Source organism: Peromyscus maniculatus, chromosome 8 (genome assembly GCF_049852395.1).
Source record: "Peromyscus maniculatus bairdii isolate BWxNUB_F1_BW_parent chromosome 8, HU_Pman_BW_mat_3.1, whole genome shotgun sequence".
In the NCBI taxonomy this organism is placed as follows: domain Eukaryota; kingdom Metazoa; phylum Chordata; class Mammalia; order Rodentia; family Cricetidae; genus Peromyscus; species Peromyscus maniculatus.
This window is the reverse complement of record NC_134859.1, coordinates 46,174,059-46,200,000: the sequence shown is the minus strand read 5'-3', so window position 1 is coordinate 46,200,000 and position 25,942 is coordinate 46,174,059. Positions and strand designations below refer to the sequence as shown.

The following is a 25,942-nucleotide window of genomic DNA, read 5'->3' as shown; positions in this document are numbered from 1 at the left end:
CTTTCTGTTCATTGCCTTCATTTAGTTTCCCTAGACCTCCTTATCATTACCTGATATTATTTCTCTATATCCTAGAATTTCTTTGATTTCTAGGCTATAAGTTCATGAGAGCTGGGCCTGAGATGTTCCAAATAAATGCAGTACTCAGTTTCTTATCAGGATTATTCATAGGAATTTTTGAAACTCCTCTTTCTTTTTGAGCATAGATTATCAACATGTTTTTTTTTCAAAAGTATATTATTTGATCAACTGTTATTTCACATCCCATAGAATGACATAGGATAGTGCGATGTAGTGAGTATAACAGTGACAGGCCCAACTTCTCAACTGTGTGGAAATGATATATATATAAAAGATAGCCAAGAAGATGAAGATGGCCTGTGGTATCTGCTACTGCATTCAAAAGAACAATGTCTTAGTCAACAAGCTATGCAGAATCTGACAGAGGTATTATAAAGAGGATGGGTACTCCAGCATTCTATTGAGCTAGACTTTGTTTTATAACCAGTTAAGGTATAATATAATGTATATATTCTGTGCAAAATTGTGTGGTGAAAGTCACTAAGCCATCAAGAGAAATCTGTCTCAGAAAGCCAAGAGTGTAAAAGCAAGCTCAGCGTGGTGATATATACCTGAAGTCCCAGATACAGCTTGGAAGGAAAGGCAGGGCAGATCATGATGTGGGAAGGACCCTTGAGTCTGTGACATTCAAACTAGTCTGGGCAACACGGTGAGACACATCTCATCAACAACCAAGAACCACACACACAACACACAGAATTACCACACATACACAACACTTAAAATTACACAAGGAAACCACAGAGCACATGGGCAAAATGATATGGGGGACATAGTATTCAACACTTCTCAGTGATCTGTGAAAAGGAACCTGATAAAAATAATAGCATGGTTTTTGTACATGGTAAATAGTGAAGAAAGACATAAACATAGCAACACATACAGAACTTTAACTCAGAAAAAGATCACGGACTATGCTGGGTGATGCCCAGCCACAGCCTATAAACACCCAGACAAGAGGGTCTTTCCCAGGCCTGCAGTTCAGATTCAGCCAGGAGAAATAGTTCTTATAACTTTGAGTGGTGAATTTGCCTAAAGCCATAAAGAAGAACCTGTTTCTCATGGAAGAAATCAAAACATAAGAATTAAATGGGTATGGTGGCACATACCTTTAATCCTAGCAATTGGGAAGGCAGAGGCAGGTATCTGTGAACATAATGAGTTCATGGACAGTCAGATGTAGAGAGACCGTGTCTAAGAAACTAAAACAAATGACCCCCTCCCCCCAAAAAAACCCAAAATGGGGAATAAATTCATATTGTATTCAGGTTATTTCTAAATCATCATGCTAGAAGAGATTTTCATTCTCTACAACATGTGGTATAACGAGTTGATTCTTTCTTTCTCTTCAGATGATATGCCGATGGGGACTGCTGCCAGACGTGCTTCAAATGACTTCTTCATGTGTGGAGGGTATGTTCACATATTTTACCAGAAGAGTTTTCATGTTTGGGGCCCAGGGCTGTGTTCAGTTGGTAGAATGCTTTCCTGGCCTGCACAGAGCCTGAGGTTCCCCTGCAGGAGCACGTAGGTGAATACTGTGGCACACCACTGTAATCTTAGCACTTGGAAGATGGAGGCAGGATGATCAGAAGTTCACTTTTTAACTTAAGAAACATTTTTCATTTTTCGTTATTTTTGTGACTTTACTAAATTTTGTTCTTGATTTACACATGTATATATTCATGTGTATAACATGCATACATACTATTTTGGGGGTTCTTGGTTTTTGTTTTGTTGTTCATTCATTTTGAGCCTGGGCGTTGAACCTAACACCTCAGGCATGCTACATAAGCACTGCTATTGAACTGTGTACCCAGCCCATTACAATTTTTTTTTTCTTATTTTGAGATAGCATTTTGCTAAATTGCCTAGGCTGGACTTGAACTCATGGAAGCTCAAGCTGACCTTGAACTTGCAGTTCTCCTGTCTTAGTCTCGTGAGCAGGCTTGCACTACTAGGAAATGCTAACAATTTTTTAAAAGAAAAAATAATACTTTTCCTTTATGTGTTTATGTATTTGCAGTGCTAGAGTTTAAATCTAGAGCCTTGCACATGGTAGGGAAGTTCTGTGCCATTGAACTGTATTCCCAGGTTATTTTTGGTTTTCATTTTAAGACAGTTTCTATGTTATCCAGGCAACCTTGAACTAGAAACCTTGCCTCAGTTTTCAAAGTAGCTAGGATTACAGCCTTGTGGCTCTAAACCCATTAAAACATTTTATTTGTGGCTCTAAACAATTTTACCTTTAAAAAAAAAAAAGGAAAGAAAGAAAGAAAAATAATCCCCAGAAGGGGAAGGCTCTCAGTGAGCCCCTGCCTATCTTCCTCCCCGGCTTCAGAGACTTCTGCAGAGGCCCAGCTGCTCACTGGCCCCTCTACTATTCAAGGGAGAGCAGCCACCCAGCCTCCTTCCCCACCTCCTGAATAAGCCTGCTTCCCAGAGTAATCAGGTGCGCATCTTAACTTCTGCTCCAGGAAAGGAAGAGCCAGTGGAAGTGCTGGACCCTCTAGTGTGCACAGACCCTCTGCTGGGCACTCTAAGCAAGCACAAGGCAAGCCCAGATTTAGTGTGTTCAGTGTCCACGGATAGAGCACATGTAGTGTGCAAAAGGAGCACAAGGACCCGGGGACTACACAGTGGGAGCAGGCAAGGCGGTCAGTACACGTCCACTTTGTGTTTCACACCACTCACTGCAGACTGACACACCACAGGGCCTCAGTTCAAAGTCACGCTTACCCAGCTGCCCCGGTCCTGTGCCAGAAGTAGGCAGTGAAGGAAAGGGGCATGGGATTAGCCTGTTGCTCTGGGCTATCGGCAGTTCTAGGGCCCAAAGCCCTTAAATCCCCATAGTTAGTTGCTGTCAAGATGACCTCTAATCCATGATGCAGTAACTGAGCTCGTAGTAAGGTCCTCCAGCTGTTGTCGAAGCACATCATTGTCTAGCTGCAGCTGATCCAACCCCTGCAGTTCTTCAGACAACCGGTGGTTGCTCTGCCGCAGCTCCTGGATAGAATCACAGGCTTTGGATAGGATTCCACCTTTACTCTGGCCAGACTTGGTGCTCTCCATAGAGCAGTCTGGGATGACTTTGGACAGTTGCACAATCCAGTTTTTGATCTTGTCCAGGCGACAGCGGTCCACTTCATTATGTTGAGCCCGGCGTTTCTCATTTTGAGTTGTCCTGGGAGCCTCTGAGTATGGGGAATAAGGGTGGGTCCTGGGGACAATTGAACGCTGGCTCCCTCCCTGCAATACTTCTTGTGGTGACATCATCACAAAGAACTGACTGTTACTGGGGGGGGTTGCCTGCCCCAGAAGTGCCTCTTAGCCCTGGGTGGTAACAACAGCAGTTGTACTCACAGATGTGGTACCCCCTGAACCATCCCCCACTGCAGTGCGGGGAAAGTAAGTATAGTGTGTTTCAGCAGCTGTTCCCTGTGTCAACTGCATCGTCACTGGTGAAAGCACCCCGGATCACTGCCTGGGTCATAGAATGTGTGGCAGGGTAGCCACTGATGACACCAGTACCCTCTGTCTGGCCATCCAGCTGCCCCTCAGACTCCTCGATCCCCCTGGACTTGGCCTGGCCCCACTCTCAGTTCAGAAGACGCACTTGATGTTGGGGTCGGAGAAAGTAGCAGCTGACTGGATGCTGGCGCTAGCTACACTAGTTGGGTCCTCTCCAGTGGCCACTGCACCTTCCTGAATCTGCACTGTCCCCTCTTTGGTCTCAGCTGTTTTCTGCTGCCCCTTCATCTCTCTGTGAGGGGCTCATCCGAGGAACTGGTCTGTTTTTGGAAGTCTTCGTATCTCCCGACTCAAAGGCCTGAGTGCTAAATCCAACCCAGGCCGCTTTAGTCGCCAATTTCCCCTGACGGCGGTCTCCTTCTTTGAATTTAGGTCTCTCCATAGACAGCTGCTTATGCACAATTGCAGCCTGCAGCCATCTTAAAACAGATTTTAATTATGATAACAAATGCGTAAACTCTATCCTCTTAACTACGTCAAAGCTTATAGTGCAGTAGGTTAAGTATATTCCATTGTTATGCAGCCTGATTAACCCTGGCACTCAGTCGAGTGACAGATGTTGTAGCTGATTCCCCCCACTTCCTGGGAGTATATCTTTTTTCCCCCTTTTTTGTTTTTTCAAGACAGGGTTTCTCCGTGTAGCCCTGGCTGTCCTGGAACTTGTAGACTAGGCTGGCCTCAAACTCACAGAGATCCACTTACCTCTGCCTTCTGAGTGCTGGGATTAAAAGCGTGCACCACCACCCAGCTGTGCTACCACTACCTGGTAGGAATATATCTTTATTTATATGCTATGTGCCCATTGATATTGGTTTATAGAAATTTGTGTTTTTGCCAATTAATTCTGCATAGAAATTTAAATTTAATTGATAAATCCAATATAGTAATGCAGAATTGTATATTTGTCCACATGTTTACCTATACCTTGATAGACTCCCCCTCCTTTTTTTTTTGGTTTTTCGACTTTTTTTTTTTTTTTTTTTTAAAGACAGGCTCTCTCTATGTAACCCTGGCTATCCTGGAGCTCGATATGTAGACCAGGCTGGACCCAAATTCACATGGATCCTCCCACCTTTGCCTCCCATGTGCTGGGATTAAAGGTGTGTGCTAACACCCAGGCCAACCTTTATATGTTTTTATGGCTTCATATTACTATTTAGTGTCTTTTTTTTTTTTTTTTTTTTTAGTGGTTTTTCAAGACAGGGTTTCTCTATGTAGTTTTGGTGCCTGTCCTGGAATTCACTCTGTAGACCAGGCTGGCCTTGAGCTCACAGAGATCCGCCTGCCTCTGCCTCCCGAGTGCTGGGATTAAAGGTGTGTACCACCACCACCTGGCGTGTTTTTTTTTTTTTTTTTTTTTGTTAAGTCAGGAAAAGTCTTTCCTGAATGTGTACATTTGGCAGGGGGTTCAAGACAGGGTTTCTCTGAGTAGCTTTGGAGCCTGTCCTGGAACTCACTCCATAGCCCAGGCTGGCCTCGAACTCACAGAGATCTGCCTGCCTCTGCCTCCCAAGTGCTGGGATTAAAGGAGTGCACCACCGCCCGGCTAACATCTACATTTTCAAAAAATTTATTTACTTACTTGTGTGTGTGTGCATGCATTGTTCAATAATGAAAGGTACATGAGCAAAATTTAAATGTATGCAGAAAATATAAAAATATTCTTTCATTCTTTCTTTTTCTGTTTTTTGTTTGTTTTTCGAGACAGGGTTTCTCTGTGTAGTTTTGGTGCCTGTCCTGGATCTTGCTCTGTACACCAGGGTGGCCTTGAACTCACAGAGATCCGCCTGTCTCTGCCTCCCGAGTACTAGGATTAGAGGTGTGTGCCACCGCTGCCGCCTGGCTTTTTTTTTTTTTTTTTTTTTTTTAGACAGGGTTTCTCTGTGTAGCTCTGGCTGTCTTGGAACTTGTTCTGTAGTCCAGACTGGCTTCAAACTCAGAGATCTGCCTGTCTCTACTACCTGAGTGCTGAGATTAAAGGCGTGCTCTCCCACCGCCTGGCTATAGAAAGCTTTCTTAATACAATAATCTTAAACTATTAAAAGTGTAGTAAATGAGGTGGGGGTGAACATACAAGGCAAAGAGAAAGAGAAGAAGCATTGAAGCAGCTCCTTTCTTTACCCTCTGAACTTGGGACACTGCCAGTTATGTTTGGGGGAGTGGGGGCAGTTGAACTCTTGTGGACTCCTGTCTTCCTATGGTTTATACTACTGTTGAGCTTGTATTACACAAGTGTCCATGTCCACCACTTCTTCGTATACCAAAGGGCTCAGCTGGCTACATTTAACTTCATATTCTGTTGACTAGACAGGTTCTGTCCCTGCCCTATAAAAACTCCCCACATCATACCCTGTGGTGTGACTAAATGTCCTGAGTAGGGGCCCCCTCTTCCTGTGTTTGTGGTATGAGAAGTAAGCATAGCACTGAGTTCTATACATGCAGAAGATCTGCCTTCAGACTTTCCAAACCTCCTGAGTGTTGATCACTATGCTGGAGGCAACTTAGGTGTCCAGAATTTTGCTGGTACTTCCAAGTTTTCAAACTACAAGAGTGAGCAGCACTGTTGGCCACAGAGATAATTCACCCGTTGATCTCCAGGATTACTTTTGCTTAATGAGGTCTTCCCATGATTACTGAGGGCAGTGCCACTTTCCCTGTGCATTTGTACAAATAGGCTTTATATTATTACATTTGTATTTGTGTGTGTGTGTGTGTGTGTGTGTGTGTGTGTGTGTGTGTGTGTGTGTAAGTGTAAATATGCAGATGTCATAGTATACATGTGGAGGTCAGAGGACAGCTTTCAGCAGTGGGTTCTCTCTTTCCATCATCTGGCAGGGATCAAACTCAGGTTGTCACATTTAGTAGCCAGCTAGGACTATACAATGAAACAATTATCTAAAAAAAAAAATTGGAGAACAGGAAGCTTCCTGAGGTACCATGTTCCTGTCCAGGCAATTGAATTGATAGGCTCACTTTATCTGTTTATCTATCTATCTATCTATCTATCTATCTATCTATCTATCTATTTATCTATCTATCTATTTCGAGACAAGGTCTCTCTACATAGCCCTGGCTGTCCTGGAACTCACTAGGTAGATAAGGCTGGCCCCAAACTCACAGAGATCCTGCTGCCTCTGCTTTTGGAGTGCTGGGATTAAAGATGCTTGGTCAGGATTAATTCTTAAGGGAAAGGATGATTGTATGTCTTCTTTCCTTTCCTTTCCTTTCCTTTCCTTTCCTTTCCTTTCCTTTCCTTTCCTTTCCTTTCCTTTCCTTTCCTTTCCTTTCCTTTCCTTTCCTTTCCTGTCCTGTCCTGTCCTGTCCTGTCCTGTCCTGTCCTGTCCTGTCCTGTCCTGTCCTGTCCTCCCTCCCTCCCTCCCTCCCTCCCTCCCTCCCTTCCTTCCTTCCTTCCTTCCTTTTTGGTTTTTTGAGACAGGGTTTCTCTGTGTAGTATGTCTTTTTCTTTACCAGAAATCTTCCGGCTAGATTGTAGTTTTATGAACTTTTTGGTAGTGTAGATATGTCTCTACCCAAGAACAGAGAGATACAACTCTAAGCCCATTCTTTTGACCAGCAGGTAAAGTCCTGCAGTTGTTGTAGTTCCTGGTTTTCATGCTACTGATTATAAAGAAGATGCTTGTGATAGTTTAAATGAGAATGCCCCCGCCCCTAGGCTCATATGTTTGAATGTTTGGTTCCTAGTTGGTGAACTGTTTAGGGAGGATTAGGAGCAAGCATTCCCACATTCTGGGCAGATAGAAGGAAAATGAATAGAAGACTTTCACTGTCTTTCATCTGCTAACAAAGATGTATGGACACATAAGGAAGTCTGAGATATGACATGATTTAACTGGGCATACCATTACTGTCGATCAGTTTTGAGTTCTATTAGTAAAAAATAATGAGTGATGAATACTGAAAAATGGCTAATACATCTGCTACCCATAGGTTTTTATAAATATAAGATACATGGTTCAAAACGTTCTGAAGTGACTTTAAAGGATGACCATTTGAATGATGGAATATGTCACCTCTGTGCTATAATTGGGAGATGAGATTAATGTGGTTTAGGATTTCAGAAGGACAGAAAACTCAGTAATGTCATCTTAAAGCTGCATATGGTCCCCAATGCAATAAAAATGAAAGTGGTTAAAGGGCTTACTCTTTCTGAATTTATGAAAAGTGAGGAGAGACGCTGTTAAGGAAGCCGAGGACTCCTACCTAACTGTGGGTTCTACCAGCTGTGTGCTTCGTGATTGGCATAATGTATGTGCACACTGGGAGAGCTCCTTGAAAACTCTTGCTTCATTCATGACTTTGTTCAACATCCTAGTCATCTTTATGTTTGGATATTCTCTTCTTTTACTTGGCATAATCTTTTTTTTTGTTGTTTTTTTGTTTTTGTTTTTGTTTTTTGAGACAGGGTTTCTCTGTGTAGCTTTGTGCCTTTATTGGATCTCGCTCTGTAGACTAGGCTGGCCTTGAACTCACAAAGATCCGCCTGCCTCTGCCTCCCAAGTGCTGGGATTAAAGGCATTCACCACCACCACCCAGCAACTTTTTTTTTCTTGTACAGTACTGAATAGCAGAATGTGAGTAGATGAAACCGTTTTGCCAAAACAGGAGTTTTTCTGTTGTTGTAGAGGAACTTTTTTTCCTAGATTATTGATGTAGTTCTTTCTTTCTTTCTTTCTTTCTTTCTTTCTTTCTTTCTTTCTTTCTTTCTTTCTTTCTTTCTTTCTTTCTCTCTCTCTCTCTCTCTCTCTCTCTCTCTCTCTCCCCTTCCTTCCTTCCTTCCTTCCTTCCTTCCTTCCTTCCTTCCTTCCTTCCTTCCTTCCTTCTTTCTTTCTCTCTTTCTTTCTTTTTTCCTTTCGTGTGTGTGTGTGTGTGTGTGTGTGTGTGTGTGTGTGTGTGTGTGGTCTTTTTTAGATGGGGTTTCTCTGTTGCTGACCTGGGACTTAGCCACCTGTCTGTGCCACCATGCCCAGCTTTGATACAGTTAAGATTTTTAGTCTTCCACATGTGTATGAATGCCAGGAGAGTTCTTTGTTTGTTTGTTTGTTTGATTGATTGATTGATTGATTGATTGATAGATTGATTGATTTTTGAGAGAGGTTTCTCTGTGTAAGCTCTGGCTATCCTGGAACTCACTTTGTTAGCCCAGGCTGGCCTTGAACTCACAGAGATCCACGTGCCTCTGCCTCCTGAGTGCTGGGATTTAAAGGCATGGGCCATCACCACCAGGCTATCAGGAGTGCAGGAGTTTTCTTGACAAATGTGAAATTGGGGTACATATGTTTTTTTTTAAACAGGATTATTTTTTATTCACATTTAAAAGTGATCATTCAGCTTTCTAGAATTTCCTCTAAATATAGCTAACAGGTCAACTGAAAGAAAATTAGTCTGACTAATCTTTCTTTCTTAAATTATGGTGGCAGGCAGTGTCAGCCTACTGTGTCACCTCACAGTGAGACAGCCCCAGTTCCAGTTCCTACTCAAGTAAGGAATTATCAGCGCATAGAGCAGAATCTTATATCCACTGCCAGCTCTGGCACAAATCCACATGGTTCTCCAAGGTAAGCCAGTGTCTTTATTCTTTTTATTTGTTTAATAGGTTTTGTTGTTGTTGTTATTGATAGTCAAAGATTATTTGTGTTTAACCTCACACACATGTATTTGCCTAAGAATATAATTACCCAGGAAGATCTTTGGCTGGGGATATAGCTCAGTTACAGAATGCTTGCCCATCATGCATAATTCAATCCTTCATTCAATCCCAAACACTGTATAAACTAGGCGAGATGACACATTCCTGTGATCCTAGCCTTTGGGAGGTGAAAGCAAGAAGATCAGAAATTGAAAGCTACCCTTAACTGTAGTGAATTCAAGGCTATTCCAAGCTACATGAACTCTTGTCTCAAAACACAAAACCAACAACAAAAACAGGTTTGGTGGCACACACCTTTTATTCCCTGCAAAAAGAAAGGCAAATGATCTCTTGAGGTGAAAGCCAGCCTTGGCTGCATAGCGAGCTCCAGGCCAGCCAGGGCTACATAGTGAGACTCTATCTTAAAACTAGAAAAAAATACAAAAGAACTTGTTTAGTAAAGTTTTTCTGATGTGGTGGCTCATGACTGTAATCGAATCACTTGGGAGACCAAAGCAGGAAGATTGACAATTTGAGACAACTCTGGGCTACATGGTGAATCTTTGTCTGAAAAGAAAAAATAACAAGGGAAGAAGGCTTTTGGTGTCAGCAGATATTTTATGTGTTGTGTGATTGTTCTACATCTGAGACCACCTCCCTCCCCAAAGGGATAGTAAAGACCAACTCCATGAACACAAGTAAAATAATGAGATGTTCCATGGTGACAGACGGCACTAAATTTCTAGAAAACAAAGATGAAGACAGAATTCCTACTTCCTCAGAGCAGAAGTGTGTGTGTAATCAAGTTTCTGACAGGATGGGAATCACTGTGCCCTATACAGTCCTAAATCTCAGAGAATTTGGTAGCATGGAAGGAGGAAATAACACTGCAATTCTAGCAACTTATTCTTAATGTATCTGTACATAGTCAGATTCATATTCTCCATAAACAGTCTTTGACTATGACATAGCTTATTGTTACAATTCCGAAAGGTGAGAAATAAGCCAAGTGCCACCAGTGTTTTCATACTGATTTATTATACTCCATCTATGACAATAGAAAGCTATGTACCTTCTATTCCAAATGAGTAAGGAAGCTAAATCTGACATAAAGAAGTTTCCAAGGTATATAAAATGAAAAAATTGTGATTTTTAGCCAGGCAGTGGTGGTGCACGCCTTTAATCCCAGCATTTGGGAGGCAGAGGCAGGTGGATCTCTGTGAGTTTGAGGCCAACCTGGTCTACAAAGTGAGTTCCAGGACAAGCCAGGGCTGTTAAACAGAGAAACCCTGTCTCCAAAAACGAAAAGTGTGGTTTTGGGATACCTTCATAGACCCCATAGGTCAAAACTTCTTGATAATAAGACTAAGACATGGTTTGCTTTTCTCATTGTGTTGATGTATGTATTATGGTGAAGAAGGGAAAAATGAATAAAACTGCTTGTGTCTTAATATGAATCAAGGTAATGACCTACAAGTGTACTGTTAATCTTGTGATCTCTGCAGCCACAGACAAAGAGTGTCCTCAACAAAGCAGCAAATGCTGGACTTTGAAAATCACAGCCCTAGGGTAGATAGGCTGCCCAGTATGCTAATGCTTCAGCACGTTCGTAGTATATTAGATAGTTGCATTAGGAAAACATTGCATGATTGGATTGCCAGCTGAACTAGCCCCCTTTTCACTGAGCACTCTTTATTTTAAAGAATGGCAAACTATGGTATGGGAGTAGAGCAGCCATTTTGTCAGAAATGAACTAAGTTTTTCTACTTGGAAGAAAACAATGAGGATAAATACCAATAATGAGTTTTCAAACAAAACCAGACCTCTGGAAAACATACTCACCACTGTAAGGCTGACAGGTATTGTTAGTTTTTGCTCTGATATTTCTGTACGATTGATGGTGACATTTTTAGATTTATTTTGTGTGTGTGAGTGTTTTGCCTGCATGTGTGTTTGTGCACCACTTATGTGCCTAGATGCCCTTGAATGTCAGAAGAGGGTGAAGGTGTTGGATCCCCTGGAACTGGAGTTACACATGGCTGTGAACTGCAATGTGGGTGCTTGTACTTGAACCCCTGTCCTCTGCAAGAGCAAAAAATGCTCTTAACCACTGACCCATCTTTCCAGCTCCATATCAGTGACATTTTGGTATGAATGTGGCCCTTTGATATTGTGTAATGTGTCAGTATTTGGATTATCTGCATAATCAGTGAATCAATATTGTCCAAATTGTATTAAAAATGATGCACAAATTAAAGATTTATTCTAAGTGCCAATACTTTTCAGAAGAATGAACTTTAATGTTAAATATTCATGGATAGTTTCACATTGTAGCTAATGCTTTAGAAAGCACTACTTGCTTAGTATCAAAGAAGAGTATCACAGTTATCTGAAAAGGCTACCAAAATATTTTTGCTTTTCTAGAACATACCTTTGTAAATTTGTTGTCTTCATATATTTCACCCAAAATAACATAGGGTATAACAACTTGATTGCAGAAGCAATTATAAACATTTAAATATCTTCTATTAAGCAGGGTACTAGAGATTTTCAGAAGTGTAAAATACCATGCTTCCCTCTAATTTACTTTCTTGGAAAATATATTTACCTTTTATAATCTTAGGTTAAATGTAATATGTTAATTATTATTTTAATTTAAAAGCTTTGTTTATATATAATAAATAACAAGATATAGAAGTTAATAAAAGCTGTCTGGAGGCTAAATAGTTTTTCAGAGGATAAAAGAAACTGGACCTGAGTCCAGATTGACAATGATTGGTATGTCATGTGTTACTCAGTGGTTAAAAGCTGATAGTAATGGTATGCATTCAGGGCATTAGTGAGCTCAGGAAGGATACACCAGAAGCTAAGAATAGTGGTAACCTTCGTAATAAGGGTGGAGAAGCATGAAGAATTGGGTAGAAAAGAAAAGAAACTTTATCATTTTACTACTATTTCTTTTTTTTTTTCCCCTGAGACCAGATCTCGTTGTGTAGTCCTGGAACTCTCTATGTCCACCTGCCTCAGCCTCCTAAGTGTTAAAGGCATGTGCCACCACACCTGGCTCATTTTACATTTTTCATTTTTGTTCCTTGTAACCATTATGTGTTATATGTTTTAAAACTCTTCTACATGGAATGCTGTCTGGAGTTACCAGAAAAAAAGTGTCAGAAATAAAGTTCTGACCTGGGTCCTATCAGATAGGAAATACTTCTCTTTTTCTTTTCAGATCTGCAGTAGTGCGAAGGTCTAACACCAGCCCCCTGGGCTTCCTCCGGGTCGGGTCCTGCTCTCCTGTACCAGCAGAAGCAGTGCAGGCAGGAGGACGAAGACTCTCGACTGGCTCCTCCAGGCCTTACTCACCATCCCCTTTGGGTGAGGAGAATTGAGTGCAGTCATTTTTAACCTGATTTTCCCTGTAACAAATTTGATATAGCACATTCTTTTTTTTTTTTTTTTTTTTTTTTTTGGTTTTTCGAGACAGGGTTTCTCTGCGTAGCTTTGCGCCTTTCCTGGAGCTCACTTGGTAGCCCAGGCTGGCCTCGAACTCACAGCGATCCACCTGGCTCTGCCTCCCGAGTGCTGGGATTAAAGGCGTGCGCCACCACCGCCCGGCTGATATAGCACATTCTTAAGGAACACTGGGTGATGATAATAGTGCTTTTAAGCTGATTATAGGACATACTGTTCTGTGGAATAATTCTCTTTGTACACTGTGAAGATTTGTTGTTGCTGTGATTGGTTTAATAAACAAGCTGACTAGCCATTAGCTAGACAGGATTTTCAGGACAGAAGACTCTGGGAAGGACAGAGTCCTGTGGAGATGAACGTGCCATGCTAATAAAGGTACAGCCATGTGGCAGGGTGTAAATAAGTAATATGGGTTAATTTAAGAATTAACAAGCACGAGCTATTGGCCAATATAAGCCTCTGTGTCATAATTTGGGAAGTGGCTGCCAGGTATTTGAGAGTTGCTGGCAGGACAGAAACTTCTGCCTACAATACTCTATCCTTTGTACTTTATTCTACTCCCAACTTCACCTTAAAATTCTCTATATTGGCCAGATGTGGTGGCACACACCTTTAATCCCAGCACTTGGGAGGCAGAGGCATGTGGATCTCTGTGAGTTTGAAGCCAGCCTGATCTACAGAGTGAGTTCTGAGACAGCCAAAGCTATACAGTGAAACTCTTATCTTGAAAAAACAAAATAAATAACATAAGTAAATACATAAATAAATAATCTCTGTATTGGAACCTGGGGGATGGCTTGTCAGGTGAACATAAGGACTGGAGTTCAGATCCCAAGAACCCACAAAAATGCTAGGTAGGTTTGGTGACCTACCTGTAATCCCAGCCTTGGGAGGCAGACAAAGTAGATTCCTCTTTGCTTCTCCCTAGCAAGCTGGTGACGTCTGGATTTGATTGGGAGACTGTGCCTCAAAGAATAAGGAGGAAGAGTGAGCAAAAGAGGCCCACAGGAGAGAAAATGAAAAATAAAATCTCTAATCTGTATGATGACTGTTGGAAATATGAATGTATCTTTTATCTCAAAAGTATCCTCATCCTCTGGTTAGCCTAAGCCCTGGGTTAAAAAAATCAAATGTTTTCTCTACTTAACACTCAGATGAGTGGAGATTAATTAAAATACAACAGCGCTGGGTCACATTCACCAGAAGCTTTCTAGCTCAGAGTGATAATATGTCAGCAACTTTGTTACAAATCCTCTTGTATGTATGTATGTATGTATGTATGTATGTATGTATGTATGTATGTATTTATTTATTTATTTATTTATTTATTTATTTATTTATTTATTTATTGTGTATACAGTGTTCTGCTTGCATGTATCCCTGCAGGCCAAAAGAGGGCACCAGATCTCATTACAGATGGTTATCAGCTACCATATGGTTACTGGGAATTGGACTCAGGACCTCTGGAAGAGCAGTCAGTGTTCTTAACCTCTGAGCCATCTCTCCAGCCCCAGATATTCCTACTTTTCCTTGGTGGTTGTTTAAGAAAACCTAAAACAAACAAAAATACCAGAAACCACAGTAAACAGAAAAATAAACTGCATTTTAAGTAAAATTAAGAAATACAGTTCTGAAGTCAGAGTATATGTAAGGGAGTCCAAAGTACCTAGGTCTGTAGTCATCTGTAGTCAGAACACAGCAACTTGCTGGTACTTGTTTTTAAGCTTTAAGCCAGGGACTGAGAAGACGGTAGAGTGCTTTCCATGGAAGCATGAAAATCTGGGTTAGGGTTAGGATTTCCAGCACCTGTGTGAAAGCAGCAAGCATCTGTAACCCCAGCACTGGGGAAAAGCAGGGCGAGTGTATAGCAGGGCTGGTTGGCTCAGTAAAAGACCCTATCTCAAAAAACGAGGAAGAGTGTCATGAAAGACAGCCAGCATCAACTTCTGACATCCATATTTATGTACCACACAAAAAAACAAAATTGAAAGATCCTCATCACCCATTCTGTTTTTAGCTTAAAAAAAAAAAAAGAAGAAGAAAAAAAAAATCTGTTCAAACCAAATAGTGGCCTCGCCTCACTCCTGTAGGTGCCACTGGAGCACGCTGTCTGTGGTCTGCAAAGACAGGACCCACATGTTATCCTTAGAGCTGAAAGGGCCCATTCCTCACCACGTGACAAAAGCCCTTTCCTGTGATAGACATGTCTTATGTCTGTGTAAACACCCTGAAACTCCTTGCTTGCTCATGGCAGTTTGTGTTCACAGGAAGGTAGATGAAAAGAAAGTCTTGTGTATCCAGGAAATTGATTGGGTAACCACCTGTAAAGGCTAAGGGGAGGGTCAAGAGGAAGCAGAGAAAGCTTCAGACCAGGTACAGATTTGACACCTGGGAGAGGAGGGGGAAAAAAATCAAGAAAGAAGAAAGAGTCTCAGACGATACCTAAGTCTATAAAGTTTTGTCCAGACTACAAGAATAGCCCTAAGGACTGAGATATCAGATGAATTCCTTGACCTATTCAACAGGCTTAAATTTGTCATTGGTTAGTAGCAGCCTTCAGGAGCCTGACCTCAGCACAGATGTGATATATAAGGACAGCAGCTGGACTATCTGTCAGCTGGACCTGCAAGCCCACATTTATCCAAACTCTGGAACTTCTGTTACAACAACCTACCTATTGGGGGCAGTTATTTGTTTTATTGTTATACAATTCTTTTAAAATCTCAGCCTTCCTGGCACCTAGAACACTGATTAGGTATATTAAATCTTTGCCAGTTAGAATTATATAAATGATTACAGACTAAGCAGTGTGTGTGTGTGTGTGTGTGTGTGTGTGTGTGTGTGTGTGTGTGTGTGTGTGTTGTCCATTTCTATCCTTTATTGTTTTTGAAATTTTTCTTCTTTGTTTCATTTCTAGTTGGTACCATTCCTGAACAGTTTAGTCAGTGCTGCTGTGGGCATCCTCAGGGCCATGAAGCCAGGAGTAGACACTCCTCAGGTAGGAAAATATATTGTATTATGAGTGGATTTGAGTTATATTTTTCCAGTCTTCTTAAAAGAACAGAATTGATATGAAATATTCCCTCTCCTGTAGTGTCTTTTTAGAATTTTTGTCTAATGTTTTTAATATATCATATATCTATTATCTCCTTATGATCATAAGATTCCTTTATGATAATTAACCTTAAGGAACCAAGGGACTGGGTATGTAGCTCAGTTGGTAATGTACTTGCCTAGTGTGTACAAAGCCTTAGGTTCAGTCCTCAGCACCACGTAAAATCATGTCTGTAATCCCAGAACTCTGCAGGAGTTCAAGGTCATACTCAGTTAAATAGCAAGTTAGAGGCTGGCATGGGATCTATGAGACTCTGTCTCAAAAAAAAGGAGGGAAGAAAAAATTTTAAAAAATGTGTGTGTGTGTGTGTGTGTGTGTGTGTGTGTGTGTGTGTGTGTGTGTTTATTGTTGTATTAGATAATACATATTCCTGGAAAGGTACATATAAATCATACTTTTACAAGTCACATTTTTCTGTGTGGACATGTAAAGAGTTAAATAATTAAAGAAATCCCATATTATTAACAATCTCACTCATTCTGTTTAATTTTTTTTTATTTTCTTTAAAGGAACATTTACATAAATTTTCCTGATCATGACATTTACCACAAATTTTACATTCCTATTTATTTAAGTTTATTTTCTATTTAAAAAAAAAAAAAAAGGATAATGGGGGTCTGGAGAGATGGCTCAGTGGTTAAGAGCCCTGGCTGCTCCTCCAGAGGTCCTTAGATGGAATCCTGGTGCCCTCTTCTGGCATACAGGTGTATATGCAAATAGAGCACTCATATAAAATACATAACTAAATAATATTTTTTAAAGTAGAATAATGTTCTTAATAATAAGTGTCAGGTTTGGAATGAGATCAAGGAGGAATGATCAGTAGCAAAGCTCTAATTGTTTTTGTTTGTTTATTTGTTTTTTATTTTGTTTTGTTTTTTAAAACAGGGTTTTTCTGTTTAGTTCAGGCTACGCTGGGCAGTGGTGACGCATGCCTTTGATCCCATCACTCACGAGACAGAGCCAGGCAGATCTGTGAGTTCAAGGCCAGCCTGGTCTACAGAGCGAAATCTAGGACAGGTACCAAAACTACACATAGAAACCCTGTCTCAAAAAAAAAAAATTCTTATTTACTTCAGGCTGTCTTGGAACTGTCACTATGTAGACTAGGCTGGCCTTGAACTCACAGAGATCTGCCTCCAGAGTGCTGGATTAAAAGCATGCTCAGCCTCCAATGGTAATTTTTATGTTGTTGTAACTATTGGATGGCTTGTTATGTAATTGGGTTTTTTGTTTGCTTCTTTGAGACAGGATCTTGTTACTATAGTCCCAGGATGGCTTTGAAACTGAGATCCTCTTACTTTAGCCTCTCAACTATGGGATTACAAGTGTACACCACACCAAACCTGGCTTTAGTGTCTGTTTTTAGAAGATAATACTTTGGGTACTAGGAATACTTTCATGCTCTTAATGTCATAACCAAATTAGTAATAGTTGGGTTTGCAAGAAACTTTAGAGAATGTCTTAGTGGAACTTAGGTATTAGTGACCTTTGCTGGGCAACAACATGATTTATGCGGGAAAGGGCTGCCTAGTCTCTTAGGTAGATGTGTGCGTGCCTGCCTGTCTCTCTCCATGTCTCAGACAATGTGGAGGGCAGGGACCACCACCTGAGGTTGCTCCTCTGGCCTCCACATGCACTCCATGATACACTCAACTGTCCTTGGACATGCACATTTACACAGATTGCCTTTTTACACAGATTTCCTGTGTTTTATCTCTTCACTTCTCTATGGGTTTTAATGTTGCCTTCATTTTGTTGATAGGTTCTCCAGTGCCACAGACCCAGTCACCACAGTCACTCTTACTGGGTGCTAGACTGCAGAGCGCCCCCACCCTCACTGATATCTATCAGAACAAGCAGAAGCTCAGAAAGCAGCACTCTGACCCCGTGTGTCCATCCCATGCGGGAGCTGGGTATAGTTACTCACCTCAGCCTAGTCGGCCTGGCAGCCTTGGCACCTCTCCCACCAAGCACATGGGGTCCTCTCCACGGACTTCTGACTGGTTCTTTAAAACTCCTTTGCCAACCATCATTGGCTCTCCTACTAAGGTGTGTTTCTTAAGCCCTTTTATACTTTTGAACTGGTACTTGATGAAAGGATTCATTGTGAGAATATTTACAGTTGTAGTGAACAGTTACTGGGTTGAGTGCTTTCCTTTCATAAAAGGAAATTGAGCCTAAAGAGCTGAAAGGAACAGCCCAACATCACACATGTTATAAATACAAAGCCAGTATCTGAATCCACATCTAAGTCCCAAAGCGATACTCATGACCAGTGTACCATATATTCTGTTGATTCTGAACATTTTATATATCATATTAACTAGCTTATATATGTTTCTTTAGACTACAGCTCCTTTCAAAATCCCTAAAACACAAGCATCTTCTAACTTGTTAGCCTTGGTTACTCGTCATGGGCCTGCTGAAAGCCAGTCCAAAGATGGAAGTGACCCTCGTGAGTGTTCCCATTGCCTCTTAGTACAAGGAAGCGAGAAGCAACGAGCTGAGCTGCAGAGCAAGGCAGTGTTTGGCAGGTGAACGACTGTTTTCTCTTTATCCTTTCACATGAAAACCAATCAATAAATCAGTGTGTTCTGTTGTAAAAGCAATGAGATACATTAGTTTAGTAGGTGGTTTATGCCATGCGATTAATAATATGTACCATATACATTTGGAATAAGTCGGGGAGAAGAGGATTTATTTGGCTTACACTTTGATATCACTGTTCATCACTGAAGGAACTCAGGACAGGACCACAAACAGGGCAGGATCTTAGAGGCAGGAGCTGATGCAGAGGCCATGGAGCAGTGCTGCTTACTGGCTTGCTCTCCATGACTTGCTCAGCCTGCTTTGTTGTAGACCCCAGGACCACCAGCCCAGGGATGGCCTTCTCGACCGACCGTATGCCGATCCCTCCCCCACTGATCACTAATTGAGAAAATGCCTTACAGCTGGATCTCGTGGAGGCATTTCCTCAACTGAGGCTCCTTCCTGTCTAATGACTCTAGCCTATATCAAGTTGACACATAAAATCAGCCAGTACAGAGCTCTTCCTGAGTTTCTTGAATAAACTGTTTCTTTTATTTTGTTTAGAGAAGTTTATTTATACCCTGAATTTATTTTATTTTATTTTTTCACATCTCCAACAGGAGATGGCCTAAGGGAGAAAAAAATGGGGTACAGAAGTATGGACTAGAAAATAAATACAAATGTAAGCTGTTTTACTAATTATTTTATAACCACAAACTTGTACAGAGGATGATGCCCTGTACAAAACACAACAGATTCAAACGAGGTGTTCCCTTAGCAAGGCTGAAGAGTCAGTCTCTGGTATTTGGAATTAGGATGCAGTCCTTGTTTTGGATGGATCACTGGGTGTTTGGCACAGTCCGTGCTTTTAACCAGATTTGAACAGAAGAATGGCCACCTGACCAGGTAGAAGTAGATGAAGTGTTCGGTTTCCTGTGTCACATGACTACTGAAGTTCCGCCCCACAGTGCGGTGCCAGGTGGGGTTGCCCTTCTTGTCAAACTCCTTCCTGATATGGGCCGCCATATCCTTCTCTATGTTATACTTCTCCAACACCTGAGTCGCGCACTCCACCGAGTCCTGTTGCATCTCTCCCGACATGTCTGCATTTTTGATCAGTGCCTTCTGGTCGCACATGGTTCCCGTGAAGCAGGGACCAGCCAGCTGCTCCGGGCTCCTAGGGAAGGTGCTGGTGCCGCCCAGGCAGCTAGGAGAGCCGGTCACTACCGAAGCCATGGCGCATCTCCCCTGAATTTATTTTTAATCGGTTTTTGAAAAGGTGTTTTCCTGTTATTCACATCACTATTCTTTTCAGATCTGTCAGTACTGGGAAGTTATCAGACCAACAAGTAAAGGCACCTTTAGGTGGACACCAGGTGCACCAGGGCAGCGCAGATAGTTTAAATACAGAACGACCAATGGATATAGGTAAGAAAATTTTGTTATTTTGTCAACAGGTAATTGGTTAGCATATGCATAATTTATTACTTTATAATAAAGTGTCACAAGCTTGGTGGCTTAAAACAACACAAAAATATCTTCTTATACAGTTGTGAGGTCATTCCTGTCATCTCCTCTTCCTTCTCAGCACCCATCCAAACAAGGTTACTCAGTCTCTTGATGAGCAGTACTCTGTGATTGGAAGATTTGTGACCAAAATGTTATCGTCAGTAGGTTTGTCCTGGCCAAAGTTCCCTAAGCACAGTGCTCCCGAGCCTGTTTCTTGAATAGCAGCTGAATCTCAGAAAGATGAAATCACTAAGGCCCCTGAAACTTTCAGAGTTTCTCCAGGACGTGTATCTATTGACCACTACTTTCTAAATTATCTGAACTGTTTATCCAAAAAAATCAGCAACAAACAATCAGAAAAACATCAGGGAGATTCCATGCCCTTATCCCAGGCTTGTTTACAATTAAAATTTCTGGAATATATTCTAGAAATACCTAAGTACTATATACACCCAAATTTTGCAGTCTATCATAAACTTCTTGTTTTCTCTGTTTGTTTGGTTTTTTGTTTGTTTGTTTCTTTGAGACAGGGTCTCCCTTCATAGCCCTGGCTATCCTGGAACTTACTGTATAGATGAAGCTGGCCTAGAACTCAGAGATATACTTGCCTTTGTCTCTTGAATGTACTAGGATTAAAGGCTTGTGCCACCATGCCCAGCTCTCTATTGTCTTTATTGCATCCTAAAAAAAATATCTTGGGCCAACAAATTACCTGCTTGTATTTGTTTTCTATTCATTAATTCATTAATTAATTCACTTAGTTATTATTTACTTATTTATTTGGTTTTTCGAGACAGGGTTTCTCTGTGTGGTTTTGGAGCCTGTCCTGGATCTGGCTCTGTAGAGCAGGCTGGCCTCAAACTCACAGAAATCCACCTGCCTCTGCCTCCTGAGTGCCAGAATTAAAGGTGTGTGCTACCACCACCTGGCTATTTTCTTATTTACCATTTTGGGTTGTCTCTAGTTGCTTCTGTGAATTTGCATTTCTTTCTAATGCTATCTTCTTACTCGAATACAGCTTTGTTCCTATCTTCATTCTTAGTATTATTAGCTAATAAATGACATTTTTTATGCTATAGGCCCAACAATAAAACTATATGTTTTTTTTTAGATTTATTTATTTTGTTTTATGTGTATGAATGTTTTGCCTTTATGTATGTATGTGCGCCATGTTTGTGCATGTTGCACATGGGTTACAAATGGTCGTGAGACACGATGTGAGTTTTGTAAACCAAACCCAGGCCTCTGCAATAGCAGCAACTTCTCTTAACTGCTGAGCCGTCTCCCCAGCTCCATGCGTGTTATTCTTACACAGCTACTTTTCAAATCATTTGAGAAAGGAGAAGGGGGATGTAGTGTGTTCTTTAATAATTACATATTTACCTTTATCTAATGCACTTTTATTTCTCCCTCACTTATGTGGATTAGCTTCTGAGGCCAGTTACTTATGGCTTAAAGAACTTTCCTTCGTATTTCTTGTCAGAATACCAAGTCTGTTAGTCTCAAACTCTCTTATCTTTTTGTTTATTTAGGAGCATTTTTTTAATCTTCTTTTAAAAAAAAATCTATGCCAGGGAGTGGTGGCACACACCTTTAATCCCAGCACTCAGGAGGCAGAGGCAGGCGGATCTCTGAGTTCAAGACCAGCCTGGGCTACAGAGGGAGTTCCAGGACAGCCAGGACTACACAGAGAACCCCTACTTTGAAAAACAAAACAAACAAAAAACATAAAAAAAATCTGTGTGTATATTCATGTTTGTGTGAGAGTTGAGTCAGAGGACACTCGGTGCTATTCTTCACCTTCTCTGTGTTGGAGACGGTCTCGTTCAGTGTGGTCTATACTAGGCTGACTGGGCCGTGAGTTTCCAGGGATTCTCTTGATTCCACCTCCCACTCACTGTAGGAGAACTGGGATGCCAGGCATGCTCAGCTCCGTGTGAGTTCTAAGGATCCAGCTCAGGACAGTATAGTAAGTGCTTTACCCACTGAACCATGATGATATGTGCTTTATGATTTTTACTTAGCATTCACTCCCTAGAATGTTTATGAGCTCTGTACATTTGTAGTGCTCTCTTGTAGACAAGATGCACACTGCAGGAATTTCCTTTTCTGTCTTGTTCAGTGTTCTTAGACTCAGGGCTGGAGGCTCACTGCTTGAAAGTCAACCAGAGACTCTAGTTGAGAAAGAAACTTCAAATCTGCACCTTAGGGGCCTGGAGAGAGGTGACTCAGCAGTTAAGAGCACTTACTGCTCTTGCAGAGGACCCGGGTTTGGTTTCCAGCACCCACGTGGTGGCTCACAACTGTTAGTAACTCCTCCTTCTGACCTCCACCAGTTCCAGTATTTTCATACATACATACATACGTGCATAAAATAACTAGATATTTTTAATAACTACACCTTGGGGAACTCAATACAATCACTGCTCATATAGGAAGGAAAAATTGTGAGTGCAGTGATCAGGAAATGATGTGCTGAGTGAACCTCCAGGCCTCACACCCTCCTCATTAGAACGCCCTGTAGTAATAACCACACCATCCTTTCTAGGCCAGTCTCTGTAATAAACATGTCATTTTCTTGCAAATGAAGCATAGCTCCACTTCTAGTTAAGGAACAGGATCAGAAGGTTGTGTGTTTGTGACAGATGATGCACACTCCAGTGTTATCTAAGGTTACTGCATGTTCTATGCTCTGTAAATCAATACAGAAAGCTTCCGATTAGTAAGTTGTATGCTCCATGTCTTTTTTAGTTACTTTCTTAGAAATAGTTAACCTTCAGCTTAAGATACGAAATATGGAAAGATGACATAAACAATGTCTGACAGTGAACGGTGTTCATTTTTTAGGCATCTTCAGTCAGAGGTGTCATCTGCACCAAAGTTAGTGGAAGACTAATAACATACCGTTCAGCTCCACCACCACCCCTCTCCCTGACAGTGTCTTTCACTCTAGCTCTGGCTGGCCTGGAACTTATTATGTAGACCAGGTTGTTGTGTTAGGAACTGAATCCACAGCCTTGTCATACCAGGGAAAGTCTATATACCATTGAGCTCTATCCTAGTCTTTCAAAATTAGTGATTTATAGAGGCTGGACAGTTGGCTCAGTTGTTGAGTGTTTGTTACTCTTACAGGGGACCCAGGTCAGTTCCCAGTACCTACCTGAGGCCTCAAAAGTATTCATAACTCTAGATACAGGGGATCCAGCGCCTCCTCTGGCTTCCATAAGTACCAGGCACATGTGCAGCACACATACATCATTTGAATAAAATACTCCTGTACTTGAATAACTTCAGAAAAGCAATTTATGGACATCAGAAAGCAGGCAAAGCTAGAGGACTTACTTGACTTTTCCCTCGGTGTAAGGTCTTTCCTTTAGTGTTTGTGATTTGTGTGTAAATATATGTTGTTTGATTCCATAAAGGTAATAATATTTAAATGTCTGGCTTTAAAAAGGCTCTGAACTAAACTTGCTGGTTCTGCTTGCTTTGGTGGATGGGGGAGCTTTTCACCCACTCTTCATTTAATCCAAGCTCAACCCCCCAGCCCCTGCCTGCTCATCACCTGTTGTTCCGAGTCCTTTCCGATAGATGTAAGGGTCTAGTCTGAAGGCATAGATAGATTTTGTTTAAACTTCTGTGTTGTTTCCCTTTGTATTTCTTTAAATAGATTTTTCTTTTTTTAAGATTTAATTATTTTTATGTGCACTGGTATTTTGTTTTGTTTTGACTGCATGTATGTCTTTGTGAATGTGCCAGATCCCTTGGAACTGGAGTTACAGATAATTGTAAGCTGCCATGTGGGTGCTGGGAATTGATTTTTTGTTTTTTTGCAAGACAGGGTCTCTCTTTGTAGCCTAGCTGTCCTGGAACTCACTCTGCAGACCAGGTTGGCCTCAACTCAAAGATCCACCTGCCTCTGCCTCCCCTGTGTTGGGATTAAAGGCGTGCGCTACCACTGCCTGGGTGGGTGCTGGGATTTGAACCCAGGTCCACTGGAAGTGCATTCAGTGCTCTTTCTTAACCGCTGAGCCATTTCTACAGACCTTACCTTTGTAGTATTTTTATTTCTAGTTCTCAGTGTCTAATGTTTCTAATTATCAACATATATAACTTGAAGTTCAGATATTTTATAACTATCCAAAACTTTGACTACTAGGCTTTGGTGTGAAGATTCACAGAGGTAGAGATATTACTCTAAATTTCTTTTCTTACAGATTTTTTTTTCATAGATATTATCTTACTATGTAGCCCTGTCTGGGTTGGAATTCACTAAGTAGGCCAGGCTCTTCAAACTCCTAGAGATCTGTTTGCCTCTGCCTCCCAAGTGTTAGGATTAAAAATGTTACCCACAAACTAGGTTGTGATATCTTTAATCCCAAAACTTGGGAGGCAGAGGTAGGCAGATCTCCAAGTTTGAAGCCAGCCTGGTTTACAGAGTGAGTTCCAGGATAGCCAGGATTACACAGAGAAGCCCTATCTTGAAAAACCAAATAAATAAGTGTGACCCCCACCACACCCAACTCTTATTAATTACATTAAACTTTCTATTTTGTGTATGTGTGTGTGTGTGTGTGTGCGCGCGCGTGTGTGCGCGCGCGCACGTCACTGCATGCATGTGGAAGTCAGAGGACAACTTGCCAGAGGCAGTTCTCCTCTTCTACCTTCAGGATCTTGGGAATCAAACCCAGGTCATCAGCTTTGATGGCAAGCACTTTCACATGCTGGCCCATCTTGATGACCCCCTAAAATCTTCTTACTGGAAATACATATTGAATAATCTGATTATTCATGGAGAGGTCGCTCATCAGTTAAGAGTGCTTACTGCCCTTCCAGTGAACCTGAGTTTGCCTCCAACCATGCCCATTAGACAGCTCACCACTGCCTGTAACTCCAAGGGGATCCGATGCTTCTAGCCTTGGTGAACACCTGTACCCACATGTGTATACTCTCCATCACACACATACACACAATTAAAAATAATAAAAAACAGATGTGGAAATTAATATAAAAGCCTAAGATTCCTTATGTTCCACTTCCATATAGGAATACTGTGAATGTAATCTAATGTCTGGCCAACTTGTTGTTGTAGCTCCTGCTGGAGCCTGTGGTGTTATGCTGGCCTTGCCGGCAGGGACAGCAGCAGGCGCCAGAGCTGTCCTCTTCACTGTGGGGTCTCCTCCACACAGTGCCACAGCCCCTGCTTGTGCTCACATGGTCCTTCGAACAAGAACCACCTCAGGTAAGGAACAGTTGTCCTAGTGTGTTACATGGCTAACGCGGATAGCGGTGAAATGAGACAGGCCAGTTCACTTCTCCAGACTTGGCCTTCTGTGCCAGTAGGGTGATCGTAACTGTTTACCTTCCTCAGAGAGTTTTATGTCAGAAGTAAATGAGGTAACATGTTAGGGACGACTTTGTAAAGTAAAAGTAATATTATAGATATACTATATGGGGGGTGCTGGAGAGATGGCTCAGAGGTTAAGAGCACTGACTGCTCTTCCAGAGATCCCGAGTTCAATTCCCAGCAACCACATGGTGGCTCACAACCACCTATAATGAGATCTGGTGCCCACTTCTGCCATGCAGGCATACAGGAAGGCAAAACACTGTATACATAACAAATAAATACATCTTTAAAATATATATACATAGTTTATGTATACTTATGCATGTTTATATGCAGTGTAACATACAAAAAATATAATTTCTCCATAAAGAAATAGATATGCATGTCTAGCTTGTATGCTACTTTTTTTTTTTTTTTCACTTTTTCAAGACAGGGTTTCTCTGTGTAGCTTTAGAGCCTGTACTGGAACTTGCTTTGTAGACCAGGCTGGCCTCGAACTCACAGAGATCTGCCTGCCTCTGCCTCCCGAGTGCTGGGATTAAAGGTGTGCACCACCACCACCACCACCACCACCACCACCACCACCACCACCACCACCACCACCACCTGGCTGTACACTACTTCTTTATTCATAGACTGAAGTCTTACTTTAGTAGACCTAATAAATTATCTGAAAATACACTTTCTTTCTTTCTTCCTTCCTTCCTTC

General features: G+C 41.5%; 1 protein-coding gene and 2 pseudogenes across 1 annotated transcript in view; 1 reads left to right on the top strand and 2 right to left on the bottom strand.

Moving 5' to 3' along the window:
- Ulk2 (unc-51 like autophagy activating kinase 2) overlaps positions 1–25,942 on the top strand; it is an 86,047-nt gene that overhangs the window by 47,322 nt on the left and 12,783 nt on the right. The window contains exons 14-21 of the mRNA XM_006973563.4: positions 1,434–1,494; positions 9,051–9,188; positions 12,489–12,634; positions 15,648–15,728; positions 17,611–17,897; positions 18,195–18,382; positions 19,693–19,805; positions 24,976–25,125. Of these exons, the coding sequence (XP_006973625.1) occupies positions 1,434–1,494; positions 9,051–9,188; positions 12,489–12,634; positions 15,648–15,728; positions 17,611–17,897; positions 18,195–18,382; positions 19,693–19,805; positions 24,976–25,125 (1,164 nt within the window). The remainder of the gene's footprint in view (positions 1–1,433; positions 1,495–9,050; positions 9,189–12,488; positions 12,635–15,647; positions 15,729–17,610; positions 17,898–18,194; positions 18,383–19,692; positions 19,806–24,975; positions 25,126–25,942) is intronic.
- On the bottom strand, positions 2,817–3,950 carry LOC102923978 (upstream stimulatory factor 1 pseudogene; annotated as a pseudogene).
- LOC107400774 (dynein light chain 1, cytoplasmic pseudogene) lies at positions 19,118–19,514 on the bottom strand (annotated as a pseudogene).